This window comes from Nomascus leucogenys, chromosome 16, assembly GCF_006542625.1.
Source record: "Nomascus leucogenys isolate Asia chromosome 16, Asia_NLE_v1, whole genome shotgun sequence".
NCBI classification, from domain to species: domain Eukaryota; kingdom Metazoa; phylum Chordata; class Mammalia; order Primates; family Hylobatidae; genus Nomascus; species Nomascus leucogenys.
Window position 1 is genome coordinate 36,641,567 of NC_044396.1, and position 21,477 is coordinate 36,663,043.

The window sequence follows — 21,477 nt, forward strand, 5'->3', positions numbered from 1 at the left end:
AGCTGGGACTACAGGCGCCCACCACCATGCCCGGCTAATTTTTTTTTTTTGTATTTTTAGTAGAGACGGGGTTTCACTTTGTTAGCCAGGATGGTCTCGATCTCCTGACCTTATGATCTGCCCGCCTCGGCCTCCCAAAGTGCTTGGATTACAAGCGTGAGCCACTGCGCCCAGCCAATATTTTACATTTCTAAATAATTAAGAGTATAACTGGATTATTTCTAATGCAAAGAAGGGATAAATGAGGTGATGAACACTTCAGTCATCCTGACCTGATTATTACACATTATACACCTGTATCAAAATATCTCATGTACCCCATAAAATATATGCACCTATGTACCAACAAAAACAAAAATATATTATATATCTGGGCTGAGCACTGTGGCTCAAGCCTGTAATCCTAACACTTTGGGAGGCCGAGGCGGGAGAATTGCCTGAGCTCAGGACTTTGAGACCAGCCTGGGCAACATGGCGAAACCCTGTGTCTACTAAAAATACAAAGCATTACCCAAGTGTGGTGGTGTGTGCCTGTAGTCTCAGCTACTCAGCAGGCTGAGGCACAAGAATCATTTGAACTCGGGAGGCAGAGACTGCTGTGAGCCACTGCACTACAGCCTGGGAGACAAAGTGAGACTCTTTTGACAAAACTCACTAGTAGCTATCTGGAGGCCAGGCGCAGTGGCTCATGACTGTAATCCCAGCACTTTGGAAGGCCGAGGCAGGCAGATCACTTGAGCCCAGGAGTTCAAGACCAGCCTGGGCAATATGGCAAAACCCTGTGTGTATACAAAAAAATACAAAACTAGCTGGGTGTGGTGGTACATGCCTGTAGTCCCAGCTACTCACGAGGCTGAAGTGGGAGGACTGCCTGAGCCCAGGAGGTCAAGGCTGCAGTGAGTCTTGACCACTGCACTCCAGCCTGGATAACAGAGTGTGACCTTGCATCCAAAAAAACAAAACAAAAAAGCTACATAGGTCTGGGATTTCCTTCACAGAAAGATTTTTAATTATTAATTCAATTTAATTACTTGTTGGGGGTGTATTCGTACATTTTATTTCTTCTTCAGTCAGTTTTGGTAATTTATGACTTTCTATGAATTTGCCCATTTTGCTTAAGTTGCTGAATTTGCTGGCCCAATATTTTTCGTAATATTCACTTATAATCTTCTTACAGTTTCTGAGAGGTCAGTGGTAACATCCACCTCTTTTCATTCTTAGTTTTGACAAACTGTGGTTCTTCCTTTATTTTTGGCTAGTCTAGCTAATGGTTTGTCAACTCCTTTAGCTTTGTGAAAACAAATACTGATTTTTCTCCGCCATTTTTCTGTTTCCTATTCCCTTCCTTTGTATTACCTTTGATTTAGTTTTTTTCTTTTTCTAGATTTTAAGGTAGAAAGTTCAGATTACTAATTTAAATCTTTCCTATTTTCAAACATAGAAATTAAAAGGTATAAATTTCCCTCTGAGCACCTATTTAGTTGCATCACATTTGGATAAGCTTTATTCTTATTTTATTCAGATCAAAATGCTATCTGACTTCCTTTGTAATTTCTTATTTGACCCAAGGGCTATTTAGAAATATGTTATTAATTAGTTGATTATTTACAAATATTTTCAAATTCTCAAAATTTCCTTGTGTTGTTGAATTCTAATTTAACTTCGCTTTGGACAGAGAACATACTTTGTATGATTTCAATCTTTTAAAATTTATGAAGATTTGTTTTTATGGTCTAGTATATAGTCTGTCCTAAAGAATGCTCCAGGTATGCTCAAAAAGAATGTGTTCTGCTGCTGTGCAGAATTCTGTTTTATAGTTGGTTAATTATGATATTTTTTAAAATATCAGTAGAAAGGAATGAACTATGTCATGGATGAACATCAAAAATATTATGCTGAACAAAGAAGCCAGGAATAAGAGATCACATATCGTATGATTCCACTTACATAAAATGTCCAGAGAAGGCAGATTTATAAAGACAGAAAATAGATTAGTGTTTGCGTGGAGCTAGCATCAGCAATGGCAGTCAGCTGTAAATGGTCCTGTGAGGTCTTACTGGGGAATAAAAATGTTGTATGGTGCTGGTTGCATACACAATAAAGTTCCTAAAAATCATGGAAATATATACTTACAGTGGGTGAAGTTTATGATCTGTAAAATACAACTCAAGACAAATTTACATGGATATTTACGAATTCAATATAGACAAATGCCAATTTTAAAAATTCATTGGAAGTTTACTATGAGAAGTAGCCATGGCATCAAACCCTTACTTCAAAAATCAATAATCAGGGCCAGGCGGGATGGCTCACATCTGTAATCCCAGCACTTTGGGAGGCCGAGGCAAGCAGATCATTTGAGGTCAGGAGTTTGGGACCAGGCTGGCCAACATGGTGAGACCCCATCTCTATTAAAAATACAAAAACTAGCCAGTGTGTTGGCGAAGTGCCTGTAATCCCAGCTACTCGGGAGGCTGACGCAAGAGAATCATTTGAACTCGGAAGACGGAGGCTGCAGTGAGCCAAGATCATGCCACCGCACTCCAGCCTGGGTTAGAGCCAGACTCTGTCTCAAAAAAAAAAAAATCAGTAATCAAATATGTCCTATCTTTCCCACTGTATTTTTGCTAAAATACTAAATTGTATTTTTGGTAACCAATCAATCCCAGTGATGAGACCTTCATTACACTGTAATTCCAGGCACTAAATTTAGAAGGAATAAAAGAATCAGAAAAATGGCCATTTGCAACTCTTAATGAAATAAGTGATTCAGGGCAATCATCATAAATGGAGCTAAACCATGAGGAAAATACAATCGTGCACATGGCTAGTCAATCCTAGCATCACTAAAAGCAGGACCACCAGACATTATGCACCTCCTAATGCCATGAATAAGAGGTATAAAGTATCAACTATTAGTCTTGCCAAAATTTCAACCTGAATCTAACTGTGCTTTTAGACATAACTTTCCATTTACAGAAAACCCAAGGGCTAGAGGAAGAAGTTAAATGAAAGCAAAAGAATCAGATAAATCCAGAATATAAGACACTATACAGGACAAGTGTCCAAGTATCTCCAAAAACAAAATAAATAATAAAGGAGGAGACTGTTTTAAATGCAGACTGAAGAGACATAACGGTGAAATGCCATGTATGAACCTTGTTTGGATCAAATTTCAAATAAGCCAACACTGTCAGCATGTTTGAGACTACTGAGGAAATCTGACTATGGAATTACTGATAATTTCGTTCAGTTGATGATGGTACTATGGCTATTCAAGAAAACTGCTTTAAGAGATATATACAGAAGGATTTAAGAGGTGAAACGACATGGTGTCAGAGATTTGCTTTGAATTACAATAGCAGCAGCAAAAAAGAAAAATGATAAAAGGCCAAGATGAAGCTTGGAAAATGCTGAACTTTGTTCAGTCTGGGGCCTTATTTATACTCTTCCTCTAGCTTTGTATATGTTTGAAAAATACAATAATAAAAGTTTTGTTTTAAATACAAAAAACTAAAATAAAGTTTAGTAGCAAGAATGTAATTGCCACTCAGCTTTTTTTTGGAACAGAGAAGATAATTTCCCACAAAACTGAAATGCGTATGGTCTGACATCCCAGGCCAGAATGACTTACCTTCTGGCAATCCTCTTGAAACTGGATTGAAATAATTCTTCCATGACATGCTGCTGTTCCCGACAAAGAACTTCTGTCATCAATTCCAACAACATAGGGCTTTGAGATAATTCCAGTGCATCTAGAAACTAGAAAAAATACATCAACATCGTCAAAATTCTGTTGAGTTTTACTTTTGCTTCAATAGTTAAATTATATACTAAAAATATAAAAAGTTTCTTATATAATAAAAATATATAACATACAGAAAAATACACCAGAATTTCACAGACTTAATAAATACCAGTATTTCTGTCATTTTTACAGATACTGTGAGTGGCTAGTATATATCAATGTTCACTATATACTGAACCTAGATTCTTTTTAGGCTTTTTTTTTTTTTTTTTTGAGACGGAGTCTCGCTCTGTCACCCAGGCTGGAGTGCAGTGGCACGATCCCGGCTCACTGCAAGCTCCGCCTCCCGGGTTTCACGCCATTATCCTGCCTCAGCCTCCCGAGTAGCTGAGACTACAGGCGCCCGCCACCACGCCTGGCTAATTGTTAGTATTTTTAGCAGAGACGGGGTTTCACCGTGTTAGGCAGGATGGTCTTGATCTCCTGACCTGGTGATCTGCCCTCCTCGGCCTCCCAAAGTGCTGGGATCACAGGCGTGAGCCACTGTACCCGGCCCCTATTCTTTTTAGGTTTTGCAGATGTTACTCTTCTCTCTATCTCAGGTTCTGAGAGTACATGGAGACGTGCTTTCAACAGGCCCTCCTCCTTCACCATGCCAGGGGCTCTTGCCCTTACTTTGATTCTGGTAATGTGCATCTTTTCCTCACCGTCCTCGCTACAGAGGGGATATCCCAGGCCACTCCCCCGATGTTCTCATCTTGACTCTCCCCTTCTCCATCTCAGTTTCTGTTCTACTTTCTAGGAGATACCCTTAATTTTATCTTCAGAATAGAACAAGTATGTTTTATTTAAATTTTGCTTCTACATATTTAATTTCCAAGGTCATTATCCTATCTCGTTGACACAATACCTTCTTTCATCTCTGAAACTATTCTGTGCAGTTTCCACTGCACTCCAGCCTAGACGACAGAGCAAGACTCTGTCTCAAAACAAAAGAAAACAAAACAAAAAACACCAATGCATTTCATGTCTACGTCTAGACTTGAGTCCTATCCCCGGGGTATCTCATGTATACACAAACATTCCAAAATCCGAAACACTTCTGGTTCCAAGCATTTCAGATAAGCGATGCTCAACCAATCATATTAGGGATAATCACGAAATGCTTCTCAAATAATCGCTACTCTATTAAATTTTAGAAACTGGAAATTATTGGTAATATTCTATTTCTTAGCTTCTTTTGGTATTACTGTTCATAAGGTACATATACTTTATACATTCCATTTTATGCATAAAATATTTCACAATTAAAAATGGGAGAAAAAAACAAATTCCAGTGGATTCACATATACTCCTGTCACTGCTTTCCAAGTGAATCAAATGAATTCTCAGGCCATACACACATAAATAAATGGGACATGGTGCTGATTCAGTATGTGCTTCCTCTTCTACAAATAATGACCCTAGTAAAAATGTACTGTACAAGCTTTGTGTAGAAAGAACATTTTGAATAACCTAAGGAGGAGTTTACAACTACACATTGCAGAACTACATAAGAACTTCATACTGAGCTTAACAAGAACTAGGAGTTGATTCCTGTTCTCCCTCGCATGGCAGAAAATTCCAAGACTGTCTATGGAGAACTGGGAAACTTGATTAATCACACAGCAGAAAATTCCAAAGAATTATCCCCTTTATCCAGTAAAAAGGTCCCTTGAATAATGCCACTTTTCAATAGGGTTTAAAATCTAATTGTTCTAGGACTTTAAAATTAGTAACCTTAAAATGACAGTATTTATTAATTCTTGACCCTAAAAATCACCAAAAGTTTTTATATTATTTTTAATAGAAAAATGACTGAGTAATAAAGTCATTACAGCACAAAAAGCCAATTTAAATCATATGTATGCAAACACAAATGTTAATTCATCCAAATATGATAATCTTATACTTTAAAAGAAATGTTCTAGGCCGGGTGTGGTGGCTCACACCTGTAACCCCAGCACTTTGGGAGGCCGAGGCAGGCAGATCACTTGAAGTCAGGAGTTTGAGACCAGCCTGGCCACTATGGTGAAATATACTAAAAATAAAAAAATTAGCCAGGCCTGGTGGCGCACGCCTGTGATCCCAGCTACTCGGGAGGCTGAGGCACAAGAATCACTTGAACCCAAGAGGCGGAGGTTGCAGTGAGCCATGATTGCGCCACTGTACTTCAGCCTGGGCAACAGAGCGAGACTGTCTCAAAAAAAAAAAAAGAAAGAAAGAAATGTTCTCATGTCTTGGAGAGGCACACTGAACTGAAGCAGATACAGGTCAGATAACACGCTTGGCCTGCTTGGCGTTCCTTGCCTGCTGATGGGTGGGTTGACTGCACAGGTGAAACAAACACCCACAGAGGATGGTTATCCAGACTGGCTAATAAGTACAGGGGGATTACTGTGCTAGTCTCCCTACTTTTGAACATGTTTGAAATTTTCCATAATAAAAAATAAAAAACATCACAAATAAAAAATATGAAAATAGAGGAGAATGTAATCCAAAAACATAAATACTTCACTGTTTACCTTTAAATGTAGATCCAGCTTTGTGTCAGCAAGTAGACTAATATATGTTGTAAAGACTTCAGGGAATGAACCATGACTTGTATTAAAAGATACAGATGAATCAATCTAAAGGAAGGAAAAGAAAAACAGGACACATTTGTATATTACATCTCTATTTCCTTTAGCCCACTGCTCAAATGTTTAAATTCCAGAAATGAACTGTAAATTTAATTTTGAGCTTCAATAATATTTTCACAATCTTATTGTAAAATATTGTAATACTATCTGTTAGGAAAATACATGCAAAGGTACCTTAAAAAGATATAGCATAAGAAATAGTAAGTCTAATAAATAATGGAAAAAGTTTAAAAAGGTAAATATAAGCAACTATCCTGTCAAAATATTTTCTTATTTGTCAAACCAATGAGCTTATGGAGTAACCTCCATCAAATTTTAAAGACACAAGTTACAGAGTTCAGAAGAATAAACATGATTGCTTTTTAAAGGAATCTCAAAATACCTGTAAAATTTTTGCCAGTAAGGCCAGCACTGCCATTTTAGTTTCGAGAGGGGAATCTTTGGCCCACCATGAATCACACTTCTTCCAGTGTTGCAGAATTGTAGTTGCAAGTTTCAGTCCTTGGTGTTTCTGGCTTGCTCGCTCCCTGAAGCTCTGGTCTAACATGCCGTTCAAAATGGCACTCACCTGAGACAATTTCGTTGTGAGTGAAGAAAAATTCTTAATTTTGAGAATGACAGAAAACAAAATTTACCTTTATTTCAAAGCTATTCTTGGAAAATAAATAAGCTATTTCTATAATAGATGTTTATCTACTTCAAAACTCCTCGAGTTTGATTTGAGGTACACTTCAACCATAGTTTTTCCACAGAAAGTACAGGGTGGCCTTAGCTATGGCATCAGGCTCGCCCGGCTTCTCCTGGCTTTCCTCGTCTGGGCAGTCTAGGAAAAAGGAGTCAGCTCTCTTCTGTCACCACCACCACCACTGTACATGCATGCACAAGCACACACAGGTGTACACATACAAGCACACAAATATGCACATATGCACAAATGCACACTTCCTGTCCCACCACCACTGTACATGCATGCACAAGCACACACAGATGTACACACATAAGCAAACATGCACCCAAGCGCATACTTCTGGTCCCACCACCACCATACAGGCACACACTAGCACACACAGGTGTACACACACAAGCAAACATGCACACGCACAAACGTACACTTCTTGTTCAACTACCATCATACATGCACACCCACATTTCCTGTGTCACCACCACTCCTGCAACAGAGTGACAGGCTAATTTTGGTCAGATTAACATTGACTATTCCTGTCATTCTGACTATGCAAACATTTTTCACAGATGTTCCAAGTAGAAACAATGCTTTTCCCTTTTTGCACATTTTGTACTCTCTGAAGCTAACCTTGTTTGCTTTCATTGCTCTTTTCAATGTGTCTGTCATTAATTCGTCATCAAACTCTCCCAAGTTATGAAACTGCTGCAAGCCCTCTAAGCCTATCAGGTCTATCTGCCCCATTTCTGTGGCAACTCAGCTCCTGATCTGCAATGCTGGTGCTGGGCCATCCATGCCTCTGTGCGGGGCCGACGTACTATCCAGCACCTTCCCCTGTGTTGGCTCACTGCCTGATCACTCTCTACCCAGCAGCATCGTGATGAGAGTGCACAGGGACCTCTTGGGGATCTGGCATGTCTAAAACATCTGCATTCCAGTCTCACATAATGGATAATCCAGCTGGATTCAGAACTCTAGGCTGAAGATTTCTCTTATGAACTGTGGAAGAAATCTGGTTCAAGTCTTGCAGTGTCCACACTGCTGCTGAGAAGACATATGTCATTCAATTTCTAGATCCTTTCACACATAACTGCTTTTTCTCCAGTGGAAACCTGAGAATCTTTTCTTGTAGTGAAACCCCACCGTTCTGAATTCTCAAGAAATGTGCTCCAGGTGGAGCTGTTTCTGTGCACCATGCTGGACACTCCATGGCCCTCTTCCACCTGGAAACTCAAAGCCTTTGCTTCTGGGCTCCTCTGGAGCTGTGTCCTCAGCAAATGCCACTCCTGGCTCCTGACCTCTGGAGCCAAGGCCCTGCTGCTCAACCTCGTGCGTGAATCCCTAGTCTCCTCATTTCTCTCGTGTTTTCTGTTTTGTCTTTCACTCTACTCTCCGTGAGAGTTACTCAAGTTTACCTTCCAAACTCATTTCATTTTTAATTTCTGATGCCTATGCTTAATTCCCAAGAGAACCTTTTTGTTCTCTGATGTTCATTCTACATAGCAATTCTTATTTCACAGTTTTGTCTCTCATCTTTCAGTTTTTTTTCTCCACCTTACATTTCCATCTCAGTGAACAGGCCTTGCCACAGTTGCCTGTGTCCTGCTACGCCCTCTGGCGTCGCTTTCCTCAGGTGTCTGGGCCCCCGGGCTGCCGGCTCACAGGTATCACCCGCCTGGAAACGCTGTGCGGCGTGCAGGGCTCGCTGGTGGGGAGGATCACTGTCACTGACCCAGCTGGCTGTGATGCCTGCATCTTTATTTTCTCTTAGGGCTTGTCAGGATATTCTGGTGCCCTGCCAAGGGCAGACGCTGAACTGAAAGTATTCAGAGGGAAAGGGCAGACAGCCTGAAAGTCTAGAATTTAGGTAGGCTGCACTTAACTTTCCTCTTTTCCTGATGGTATCCATATATTCAGCCATGCCAGAGCCCCCCAGTCTGGAGGTCTCTATCCTCTCCAGGGAGTCACTGCCTCCTGCCTTCTCCTCAAGTGGGGAGGATCAGACCCCCAGCAGCAGAGACAGGAGGCTGCCCTGCAGGGGAGAGCTGGCCTTTGCCCAATCCTCTCTTCTCAGCCTCTGCTCACCCCTGCTCCCATGTCTGCCCTGCTGGGGCTCAGCACGTGTGGACCCCAACTTCCGATGGCTGCATCACCTCGCAGCTATCCCAAACTCTGCATGCAGTCTGCCACACCTGTCCTTTTGATTTACAACTCTTGTCACTCTTAGAAGTCCTTTTCTCTGTGTCCTTTGAGATTGTAGTGGTGTTTTCAAAATCTCATTCTGTTACTTTAGAGGAATTTAGGGAAGGAACAGAGGTTAAAGGCATATGTTTTTTCTATCATTTCCATCAGAGGTCATAGTTTATGAAATCAGAATGTTAAATCTGAGTGTCATCTACTACGATTTTATTTCTAATTTTAAAGAATACAAATTCCTACTGCAATCTACCACAAAAGATTCCCCTACAACACACAAGCACTGTTTGCAGTAAAAGCTCAACTTAGGAAATCATGTACTCTCCCTTAAAATGGTCATATCAACAGTTAACAGTTTCTGTCCACAGAACAAGTTAAATTTCAAAATCCCAGAGGTTTAGCAAACGAAAGTCAACTATATATTAAATACTGATCTCCAGAGAGTCAATGTGAGGGGGAAAGGGGGACACAGCAGGAACATGCCGGAAATGATAACTCAGCATCGAGGCCACGAGAGAACTCTGAGAACAGAGAGGTCTACTGGGGTGCGGAGACCTGCCTGCAGCTGGTATGAATGCAAAGCCAGCTCTGGGCCCCAGGACGGGTTTGTAAGCTCCAAGGCCATATCTTGGCAAATGTCAATATCCTGCATAGCTGTGCCTTATAATATTTAGGCTTAAAAATTCGCAAAGCATAAGGGAATAGAAAAAACAATCAATGTTTTAACATCCAATAACACTCGTTAGCTATTTTTTACTTTTTTGAGACACAGTCTCGCTCCATCACTCAGGCTGGAGTGCAGTGGGCATGATCTCAGCTCACTGACCTCTGCCTCTCAGGTTCAAGCAATTCTCCTGCCTCAGCCTCCTGAGTAGCTAGGATTACAAGTGCACACCACCATGCCCGGCTAATTTTTTGTATTTTTAGTAGAGACAAGGTTTTGCCATGTTCGCCAGGCTAGGCTCGAATTCCTGATCTCTGGTGATCCGCTCACCTCCGCCTCCCAAAGTGCTGGGATTACAGGCAAGAGCCACCATGCCTGGCCTAACATTCATTAACTATTGATAAGGTGTATGTTTTGGGTTTTTCTGAGTTTGTTAAAAGCAAGAGCTTTTAACCTTCTAGGAAAAAGTCTTATCATACTTTAACGAAATATTTCAGGAATATGGCAACCCTTTTATAAGGATTATATAAGAAAATGCTGACCAGGTGCAGTGGCTCACGCTTGTAACCCCAGCACTTCAGGAGGCCAAAGTGGGCGGACCACGAGGTCAGGAGTTCAAGACCAGCCTACCCAACATAGTGAAACCCTGTCTCTACTAAAAATACAAAAAATTAGCTAGGTGTGGTGGTGGGTGCCTGTAATCCCAGCTACTCGGCAGGCTGAGGCAGAAGAATCGCTTCAATCTGGGCTGCAGAGGTTGCAGTCAGCAGAGATTGTGCCACCGCACTCCAGCCTGGGCGACAGTGCAAGACTCTGTCTCAAAAAGAAAAAAAAAAAGTTTATTTAAAGGGAAATTTTGTTACCATTTTGGGATTATCCACTGATGACTGCATGAGCTCCAATACAGCAAGATCCAGATTCTTCAACAATTCCGTGTTGATCGTTTCTGAGAACAAGCTATAGAAATACTCCCCATGGGAGAAGTGGATGACGCTGCTCTGTGAGCTGCCCAAGGATGCCGTGGACAGCACTGCTGGGTTCAGGAGAAGACTCACAAGGCGCTCACACTGGGAAAAAGAAAGGAGAGGCACATCTTTGCATGGCACAGAAAGACCCTTGGGCAACTGGTAACTTTGAAATTAGAAAACGACACAGGTCTAAAAAGAGCCTGATATGTGAAGCCTGGATTCAAGCTGAAATTGTATATATTTCAACTAGCCTCCATTTTCTAGGTTTCATTTTGGGAAACAAATCTTCCTTGACCCATATTTCTTCCAAATGTCCAAAAATCTTGTTGTTGTTTTTATTTTTGAGACAGGGTCTCACTCTGCTGCCCAGGCTGGAGTACAGTGGCGCAATCTTGGCTTACTGCAAACCTCCACTTCCTAGGTTCACGCAATTCTCCGGCCTCAGCCCCCCCGAGTATCTGGAATTACAAGTTTGTTCTACCACACCTGGCTAATTTTTGTATTTTTAGTAGAGACAGCATTTCACCATGTAGTTCAAGCTGGTCTCGAACTCCTGACCTAAAGCAATTCACCCACCTTGGCCTCTCAAAGTGCTAGGATTACAGGCGATAAGCCACCCTGCCCAGCCTTGTTGTTTTTTAAAGACAGGGTGTCACTCTGTTGCCCAGGCTGGAGTGCAGTGGCATGATCATGACTCACTACAGCCTTGACTTCCTGGGCTCAGGCGATCTTCCCACCTCAGCCTCCTCAGTAGCTGGGACTACAAGCATGTGCCACCACACCTGGCTGATTTTTAAAATTTTTTGTAGAAACAGGGTCTCACTATGTTGCCCAGGATGGTCTCAAACTCCTGGGCTCAAGCCATCTGCCTACCCCAGTGTTGTTGCATTGAGGATAGAGTCTATTAATAAGGGTGAGTATTTTTAGACAATTTAAATATGTAATTGTTTACATTAATTGGACAAAGGGGTGAAAAATGGGTTTCTGCTACAGAAGAAAGGAAGTTGGGATGGAGTGACCACAGAGGGCTGGCTGCAGATTTCAGCTACAGCAGGGACTATTTAAGGCCAGCCCTGCATGGTTCAGAGCCATGAGAATATTTTTTTTGGAGACTCTGGTTCCTCTGGGATTATCCTTCACAGGCCCTCCCAATCATCCATGTGAAGGCACACCAAGGAGAGGAGAAGAGGCCACATGTCAGCACGACTCAGCTTCACAGTCACAAAACGTTCTCTTGCTAATTCCTTTTCGAAACAAAGTGGGATAGACAAAACCTCAATTTAAAAAGAATGTTGTTCTATTCCGTTTTTTTTTTCCTGAAACTATTGAGAAAATAATCTTTTAGAAAGTTGGCTCATGCAAATCATACAATACTTGTCCAGCTAAAACCTTACTACCCAAATTCCACAGTTTCTAGAGACACCTGCAAGTGACATATATATTTCTATTATTAGGGGAGTGCAGCATGCAGAGGTGTTTTTCCTACCAGTCCTCCAAAAGCAAAGGCTAACTCCAGAAGTCCGCTGGCCAGCTGCTTACAACTGAGGTCTAGAGAAGGCAGACACTGTCTCTCATCTCCAGGGGCAATGCCTTTATAAACCAGGGAAAGAAGTTCTGTGCCAATAGAATGATGCAGATCTGTGGACTGAAAGAAAGCCAACACTGAAATGCCTAGCAAAAAGATATTTCTTAGAAAAAACAACTTCACTCCTCTCATTAAATAAAAAACCCACTTCAGATGGCACTGACAATTACCTTCCAATATTCAGAAAAATTTTAATTCAATTTTGCTTTTGTTGTTCTTGCTATTTTGAGACAGGGTCTTGCTCTGTCGCCCAGACTGGAGTGCAGTGGCACAATCGTGGCTCACTGCAGTCTCAAGCTTCCAAGCTCAAGCAATCCTCCCACCTCAGCATCCTGAGTAGCTGGGACTATGGGTCCATAGCACCCACTCCTGGACAAGGTTTTTTTTTTTTAATTGTTTGTAGAGATGAATTCCTGCCATGTTGCCTGGGCTGGTCTCCAACTTCTGGCCTCAAGCAATCCTCCTATCTGAGCCTCCCAAAGTGCTGGGATTATAGGTATGAGCCACTGTATCTGGCTCAACCTTGCTTTCTATACTAGATTCTTCATTTGTGTTGTCTTGCCACAAAGGCACAACTGCAGTTCCTAAAGTTTTTCAGAAAGCTGCACTGGAAATACCTAAATGTCCTTTATTTTACTTTCATTTTATATTTATAAATTTTTACATTTGCTTTCATATTTATATTGATATATCATAGATATACAGATAATATCTACATGTCTAGAGCAAGTAATTCTATAATTCCCATTTCAGCATGCTCAATACATAAAGGACTTTTAAGAAATAATATAAATAAATACACTAATTATCATACTAAAGCTAAAATAAATGTAAAAACAGTAAGTTATAGTTACCTGAGATGGTAATATACTATGCAGAAGCCCAGCTCTGTGAAGCTGTTTACAGGCAGACACAACAGCAGCCAGCCTGCTCCTGTCTACTTGCGCATCAGGGCCATACAAGTTGACAGCACAAAGCTCCTCAATGCTGGCCATGTGACAAAAACAGTAAATTAGGTGAGCTCTGATCTCATTAAATTATCAAGATACACTGAAAAAAATGTTTGCACTGTTATGAAAGCAAACAGAGGCAACGTCTAACAGGATCCATGCGCACTAAGCTAGCACGGAGATCAAACATGGCGCTAACCATGTCTGAAGTTTGCTTAAGTTTGGTACAGGGAAGGCACTGGTTAAATGTGATTTCTAAACAACTATTGAGGTCACTGGCAGCAAACATCCCACTGATATGAGCCTTCCCTGAGAAAGCAGGAGCAGCTGCAGGAGCACGGCAACATATTAGGGCCTGAAATTCCAGGACAACATGTCCCCGATTGTGACCCAAGTACCCACCTCTGTGCTGTTATTTTCTCTCTCAGATGGGTCTCTAGGATATCTTTGTATGGGGACATCTTTAGCGCTTTCATCAGGTTCACACAAACATCAGGAAGATGAGCCATAACCTGGACGTCTCCGATGTTGAAACCTACGCTTGCGGGCTCACACAGTGTCTGCACCAGGACTCTCATCAGGTGTGTATTACACAAGTCCTTCTTCAGGAGCTGTAACAGATTGTTTGATAAAAACACTTTGTCAGACAGCATTTCTATTTTCACCAAAGTGCAGGGCCCACGAGGTTGGGAACTTCTGCCTAAGGGAGAGGTGGGCAGAGTTTCTCTATAAAACGGGGGCACAGTAAACACTTGAGGTTTGTGGGTTAGACAGTCTCTGCTGCAACTCCTTACGTGTCTGATAAGAAAGCAGCACAGACAACAGGTGGACAGAGGCGCACAGCCATGCTCCTATGTAGCTTTATCTATGGAGCAGGCAGCAGGTGGGGCTATGTCCATGGACAGGGTTTCCCCGCCCCTGACTCAGGACACTGCTGCATCCCAGGGCCTGGTGTGCCACAGGCACCTGGCAGAGAGTCCCTGAATAAACTGACTGGAGTTTGTTTACACAATAAGCCTCATGGATACATCTATAAATATTTGCTAGTGTGTGTTTCCTAAGGTAGATGTTTGATGATAGCATAAAATACAGCATCCAATAAAACAATTAGAAAAAACTATTTTGTATTTCATTCACACAGTGAAACTCTGAAGGACATGCAAAGTTGCATGATTTTCAATAGATCGTTCATCATGATGACTGTAGTTAATATAACGATGCATTGTAATTTTGCAAATTGCTAAGAAAATAGATTGAAAAGTTCCCATCACAAAAAATGTTACATATGTGAGGTAACAGATACATTAATTAGCTTGATTTAGCCATTCCACAAGGCAAACCATATCAAAACATCATGCTGTATACCATAAATACAGTTTTTGTCAACTAAAATAAATTGACAACTTGATTTTGACATATAACTCTTCTGACAATGCAAAGTTTTAGAAAAGCCAAAACCTGGCCTTCTCTTCCTGGTTCTTCCCGAAGTCAGGAAAAGCTGGGTTGAGAGGATGAAATATAATAATAATAATAATGATAAATTTTTATTAAAAGCCAAAACCCCTTCTAACAGAAACCTTTGAAGTAGTTTTCCAGTACCAAAAACTGACCTCAAATTAATAGAGCAGCCTACCTTCCATCCTTCTGGGGAGGTGTTCAGCAGAGTCGTGGTAAACTCCATAATCCGGACCACAACGGTGCATTTGCTGTAGCTGTACCTTTCTCCCTCTTGAGGGCTTGGTCTGTTATCTGCTGCCCCCGTGCCAAAGCACTTTTCTGCTGCTATAATGTCATGCATGGCAATGCTTTCTAAAAAGAAAGCCACTGCTTTCAAAAGTGAAGACTGGGCTTCAGTACCTAGAAGCAATTATATTGAAATATTAATATATGCTTCCTTTCAACTCCACTAAGATTAATATAAAATTGCTTCTCTAAGCATAGGCATGATGTACGTTCAGTAAAAATTCAAAATTTTTCAAAAGAAACAAACAGCTTAATAATAGCTGAATAAAGTGGCAGTTATTTCTTCTCATATCAAAAGGACACACTGATGGAAGGTCAGGTCTTTATTCCCAAACATTACATGTGAGAAGATAAATTAATATGCTCATTTTAAAGGGCGATTTGGCAATTTATACCAAGTTTTTAAAAATATGCATGCCAATTTCTATCAAATGTTTAAAAACTCATTATGCTTTGAATCAGCACTGAAATTTTAACCTAATGAAATGACTGCAGAATTGCAGAGATGTGGTTGTAAGAATGCTCTTTTTAGCACTGTTATTAATAATGAATGTTATTAATAATGAAAAAATAAAAATCCTGTCCTTCAAAGGACAGAGACAAATTATGGAGCAGTCTTCAAGCAGGTGTGGATGGGCACCAGTCATATCTTATGGAATCAACTTTCAGATCAATCCTCAAATGGGCTTTGTCATAAAACTCATTTGTCTGAAAACATCCTGGAGCTGGTTCTCCTTTCCCATCTCAGCCTGTTCATCAGGACTCTCCTGCTTAATGAAAGACAGACCCACCCTCACCTCTCTCCAGTCTAACTGTAGTTTATTACTCCAAGGTGCACAGCCCTTCAGAGCGCCAAGAGACAATTTAAAATACTTGCATACTGTTGAAAGAGTAAAAGCAATGATTGAGTAGGAAAGCCTTTTTGTAAGTCTCATGGTTTCTAATTCTGTTTCCAACATAATTTAAGGAAAGTCAATCAAACTGTCAACTGACCTCATTAAAAATAATTTTGATAACATGTATTTTGATGTATTCCAAGAACTGAGATAACTTATATTAAGAATTATTCTCAGCCGGGCGCGGTGGCTCACGCCTGTAATCCCAGCACTTTGGGAGGCCAAGGCGGGTGGATCACGAGGTCAGGAGATCGAGACCACCTTGGCTAACACAGTGAAACCCTGTCTCTACTAAAAATACAAAAATTAGCTGGGCGTGGTGGCAGGCACCTGTAGTCCCAGCTACTAGGGAGGCTGAGGCAGGAGAATGGCACGATCCCGGGAGGCGGAGCTTGCAGTGAGCCAAGATCGCGCCACTGCACTCCAGCCTGGGTGACAGAGACTCCATTTCAAAACAGAAAAAAAAGAATTATTCTCAAAAACCAAATATCCTTGAATCCAACAGAATACTGGATTGCAAGACACACTGCAACCGTGGACCTGTTAAATATGGAAAAATGTACATTTTAGAATAAATCAAATATGGCCCTTATTTATGTGAACAAGTATTTTTGGTTTTGGTTTTATTTTCTGAGACGGTGTCACCCAGGCTGGAGTGCTCTGGTGCGATCTCGGCTCACTGCAACCTCCGCCTCCGGGGTTCAAACGATTCTTGTGCCTTAGCCTCCCAAGTAGCTGGGATTAACAGGGACCTGCCACCGTGCCTGACTAATTTTTGTATTTTTGGTAGATATGGGATTTCGCCATGTTGGCCAGACTGGTTTCGAACTCCTCACCTCAGGTGATGTGCCCGCCTCGGCCTCCCAAAGTGCTGGGATTACAGGTGTGAGCCACCGCATCCGGCTATGAACAAGTTTTTTTTAATACTAAAATCTATACATACGAAAATAGAATTCCAACCACATAATTTTACATTTTATATGTAATAATTATCAAAATTTTTATATTTGTTGTTTTGGCATTAAAAAATGTAATGTGACTAATAACAAATGTAATAATAACATAGAAGAAAATTTTTTTTGAGACAGGGTCTCACTCTATCACCCAGGCTAGAGTACAGTGGCACAATCACGGCTCACTGCAGCCTCAACCTTCCAGGCTCAAGCGATCTTCCCACCTCAGACTCCCCAGTAGCTGGGATCACAGGTGTGCATCACCACGCCGCACTAACTTCTGTATTTTTTGTAGAGATAGTGTCTTGCCGTGTTGCCCAGGCTGGTCTCAATCTCCTGGGCTCAAGTGATCCTCCTGCCTCGGCTTCCCAAAGTGCTGGGATTACAGGAGAGAGCCACTGAGCCCAGCCAAGGAATCTTTAAATATGTACATCTTTTCATTAAAAAGACGTAGATAGGGATATAGTAAAATCTTAAGCAAAAAAACTTAATACTTTAGGATAAAATCATTTGAAGGTTAGGAAATGAGAATATGGGCCGGGCGCGGTGGCTCACACTTGTAATCCCAGCACTTTGGGAGGCCGAGGCGGGCGGATCGCGAGGTCAGGAGATCGAGACCACGGTGAAACCCCGTCTCTACTAAAAATACAAAAAATTAGCCGGGCGTGGTGGCGGGCGCCTGTAGTCCCAGCTACTCGGAGAGGCTGAGGCAGGAGAATGGCGTGAACCCGGGAGGCGGAGCTTGCAGTGAGCCGAGATTGCGCCACTGCAGTCCAGCCTGGGCGACAGAGCGAGACTCCATCTCAAAAAAAAAAAAACAAAAAAAAAAAAAGGAAATGAGAATATGAATTCAGGAACTCTGCAAAATTTCCAATAAAGCAGCTATATTTTAAAGCCAATGACGCTGTATATAAAACGGCTATAGTATTTATTGTTCATGGAATACATTTTTTTAAAGTAATATTAACAGTTTTGTGTATTTAAAATGTCAACATTTACAACACACCAGAAAGTATAACTTTTTCAATTATATAACGCTATGAGAAAAACTGTATTTGTCAACTTTGAAGTGTGAAGGAAGGAACCCTTGCGGAGAGGTGACATGAAAGCACAGGCAAGGTGGCTGCACAGCACCTACCATCATGTCGCTGGGATTCTGACCTGGCAGAGCCACTGCCCAGGGTGACTCTGGCAGCACGACACACACCAGCATGAGGCAAGGGTGACCCACCTAGGACCTGGAGCGCTCCCACAGTTCTCTCGCCGATGAACGTGTTGTAGCACTCCAGCGCGGCCAAGAGCAGGTCCAGCCAGCACAGCGTGGCCTGCAGGCTGAATGGCCCCCGAAGGTGCAAGAGGGTGGGCTGGGCCAGGATGCCCGAAGGCTGGCCACAGCCGCCCCCCTCAAAGGTGCTGATGAGAAAAGAGACACCTTCTTCCTTGAGAACATCTTTCAGCCACAAATTAGGGGATCTGTTGCCTTTAAAAAGAAACAAAATTAAAATACACACATATACCTACATTTTTTCAATCCAATCTTTGTACCTAAAATTTCAAAATGTTATGGGACAATCTTTTTTCATTTTACTATGCATTCAACTTGTTTCACTGTAATTACTTCCAAGAAGGTATTTTCCACCACAGCCATTCTCTTCAGGTTTCTTAAACATTATAAAAATAGTTGGACACCATTTGGAATAGCTGCATACTAATACTCTTTCCCCTGCCTTTTTATTTAAAAATTATTATTCCTTTAAGTCACAAAACAGGATTTGCAAATGAGAACAATAATATCTACCTCTTGGGCTGTTACAAAGATTAGCAGAATTAAAGTAGCTAATATTTGAACATGCTCTTAGAATAACATCTACCACACAGTAAGTGCAGTGTTTGTTAATAAGACAATCAAATGAGCCGTTTCTTCCAGGAAATTTTCTTTTAAATATTAAACTTCTTCTAAATTAAAAAGACAAATACGTAAAACTGCATTTTGTATGCTCTGAAATCAGTAGCACTGAAAATGTCAAATCATTCTGACCCTAATGAAGAATTCAAAATATGTATCTCTGATGTATTAAAAACAGAACATTCAGCTGGGGGTGGTGGCTCAGGTCTGTAATCCCAGCACTTTGGGAGGCTGAGATGGGCGGATCACTTGAGGTCAAGAGTTCGTGACCAGCCTGGCCAACATGGTGAAACCCCATTTCTACTAAAAATACAAAAATCAGCCAGGCGTGGTGGTGCGTGCCTGTGGTCAGCTACTCAGGAGGCTGACGCAGGAGAATCGCTTAAACGAGGGGGAGGTTGCAGTGAGCCAAGATCACGCCACTGCACTACATTCTCAGCTACAGAGTGAGACTCGGTATCAAAAAAAGAGAGAGAACATTTTGTATATTAAGAGGAGGAATATTCTGTAATGTTCTGTTACTTTCACCAAGAAGAGACAAAGAAATCTATAATAATGAGCAAAAAATAAATAGTAAGATATTTAAATTCTACATTAAGAGTGACAGAAGAAAAATGATGGAAAGAAAGGACACAGAAAGGCAGATCGAGACAGCAGACAAGGGTACTTCACAAGATGACAGAGAAGCTGAAGACACAGACAAGCACGCTTGGGGTTGGGGAGCCTGCCCAGCCCTACTTCTTCCTTGGTCTCCACCGAGGACCTGCTGTCTGTTTCTGGGCCTGGACCACACTGAGTCTCAGTATTCAGAAGCCGCCAGGAGCTGTCTCTCTTGGACATATGTCAGAGGGACAACCCTGCACCTGTCGTCAAGTCCTACTGATCTGGGTGTTCCTGTAGCCGGGACTGCTGCTACACAGTGAGCTAAAGAGACACCTGACACAGACACTTAAAAACCACTGAAGGAAGCTAGATGCAATGGCTCGTACCTGCAATCCCAGCACTTTGGGAAGCCAAGGCAGGAGGACTGCTTGGGGTCAGGACTCAAGACTAGCCTGGGCAACATATTAATACCAAGACCCTATCTCTACAAAAAAAACTTAAAAATGAGCCAGGCCTGGTAGCACATGCCTGTGTTCCCAGCTACTCATGAGGCTGAGGCAGGAGGATCCCTTAAGTTCAGTTTATGGCTGCAGTGAACTATAATCGTGTCACTGCAACCTACCTAGCCTGGGCAAAAGAGTGAGACCCTGTCTCTTAAAAACAAACAGGTGCTGCACACCTGCAGTCCCAGCTACTAAGGAGGTTGAGGCAAGAGGATCACATGAGCCTAGGAGTTTGTGTCCAGCCTGGACAACATAGTGAGACTTTGACTCTAAAACTGAAAAGGAAAAAAATAAATCAAAAATACCCACTGGGGGATAAAGATACCAAAGGAGAAAGGTGGCTACACCCTGGAAGGCCAAAGAAGAGATAAATCAAGGAAGGCTCCTTAATGTTATACAAATTACCTCTTGGAAGAAGGGCAAGGCTCACCTACTACCTAGCAGCCTTTGTCCAACAAAACACAATGCTGAGAGGTGGAACTCTATTTAGTTCAGAATACATGAGTTCCATATCATAGGCAACTGAGAAGAGAATAGCACTAGAAATGCCTGAGATCAGTACAGCTGAGGTCACAAGAAATCCTATGTGCTACCAGAGTCACAGACTCAATGTGAGACAGTGGTCTGACCATAAGCAGCTCTACCAACATGCTATCAGGGTCTCGGTTTCTACTAAATATAGGAAAAATGCTGCCCACTGCCCTCCAGCCCTTCCCCAGCCACTGGTCCACTCTTCAATGACTAATTTCATAAGGTTGCTGTGAGAATGACTTAACATATAAAAAACAATTGTTAGCTAAACACATTAAGCAAATTGAAAATGCTAGGCCAGGCGTGGTGGCTCAAGCCTGCAATCCCAGCACTTTGGGAGGCAGAGGCTGGCGGATTACGAGGTCAGGAGTTTGAGACCAGACTGGCCAACATGGTGAAACCCCGTCTCTACTAAAAATACAAAAATTAGCCGGGCGTGGTAGCACGTGCCTGTAATCCCAGCTACTCTGGAGGATGAGGCAGGAGAATTGCTTGAACCCTGGGCGCAGAGGTTGCAGTGAGCCAAGGTGGTGCCATTGCACTCTAGCCTGGGCGACAGAGCAAGACTGTCTCAGGGGAAAAAAAAAAAATTTTTTTTAAATGCTAACGTTTTTTAAACAATTATCTAAATTAAAACACAGATACACATTTCTATTATATATGTAAAATGATATAGTACAGTAAATTTATACTTTATTATTTATATAGCATATATAAAATAATTGAATTCAGTTATACTATGTATTTATACATACTCTATAGTATATAATATATAGTATATAACATTATAATATATCCTATAGATAACACAATGTAGAGTCCTTCTTAGTTTTAGAAGCCTGGAAATATATAAAGTAACTTTTTTCCT

The 21,477-nt window shown here is 41.5% G+C and overlaps 1 protein-coding gene across 1 annotated transcript in view; it reads right to left on the bottom strand.

Moving 5' to 3' along the window:
* The window catches only part of PRKDC (protein kinase, DNA-activated, catalytic subunit), a 184,772-nt gene that overhangs the window by 99,737 nt on the left and 63,558 nt on the right, over window positions 1-21,477 (bottom strand). Inside the window, exons 31-39 of the mRNA XM_030795536.1 lie at window positions 18,298-18,546; window positions 15,108-15,331; window positions 13,877-14,085; window positions 13,379-13,511; window positions 12,426-12,584; window positions 10,835-11,038; window positions 6,812-6,997; window positions 6,313-6,417; window positions 3,635-3,762 (exon numbers count right to left, since the gene is read on the bottom strand). Coding sequence (XP_030651396.1) covers window positions 3,635-3,762; window positions 6,313-6,417; window positions 6,812-6,997; window positions 10,835-11,038; window positions 12,426-12,584; window positions 13,379-13,511; window positions 13,877-14,085; window positions 15,108-15,331; window positions 18,298-18,546 — 1,597 coding nt within the window. The remainder of the gene's footprint in view (window positions 1-3,634; window positions 3,763-6,312; window positions 6,418-6,811; window positions 6,998-10,834; window positions 11,039-12,425; window positions 12,585-13,378; window positions 13,512-13,876; window positions 14,086-15,107; window positions 15,332-18,297; window positions 18,547-21,477) is intronic.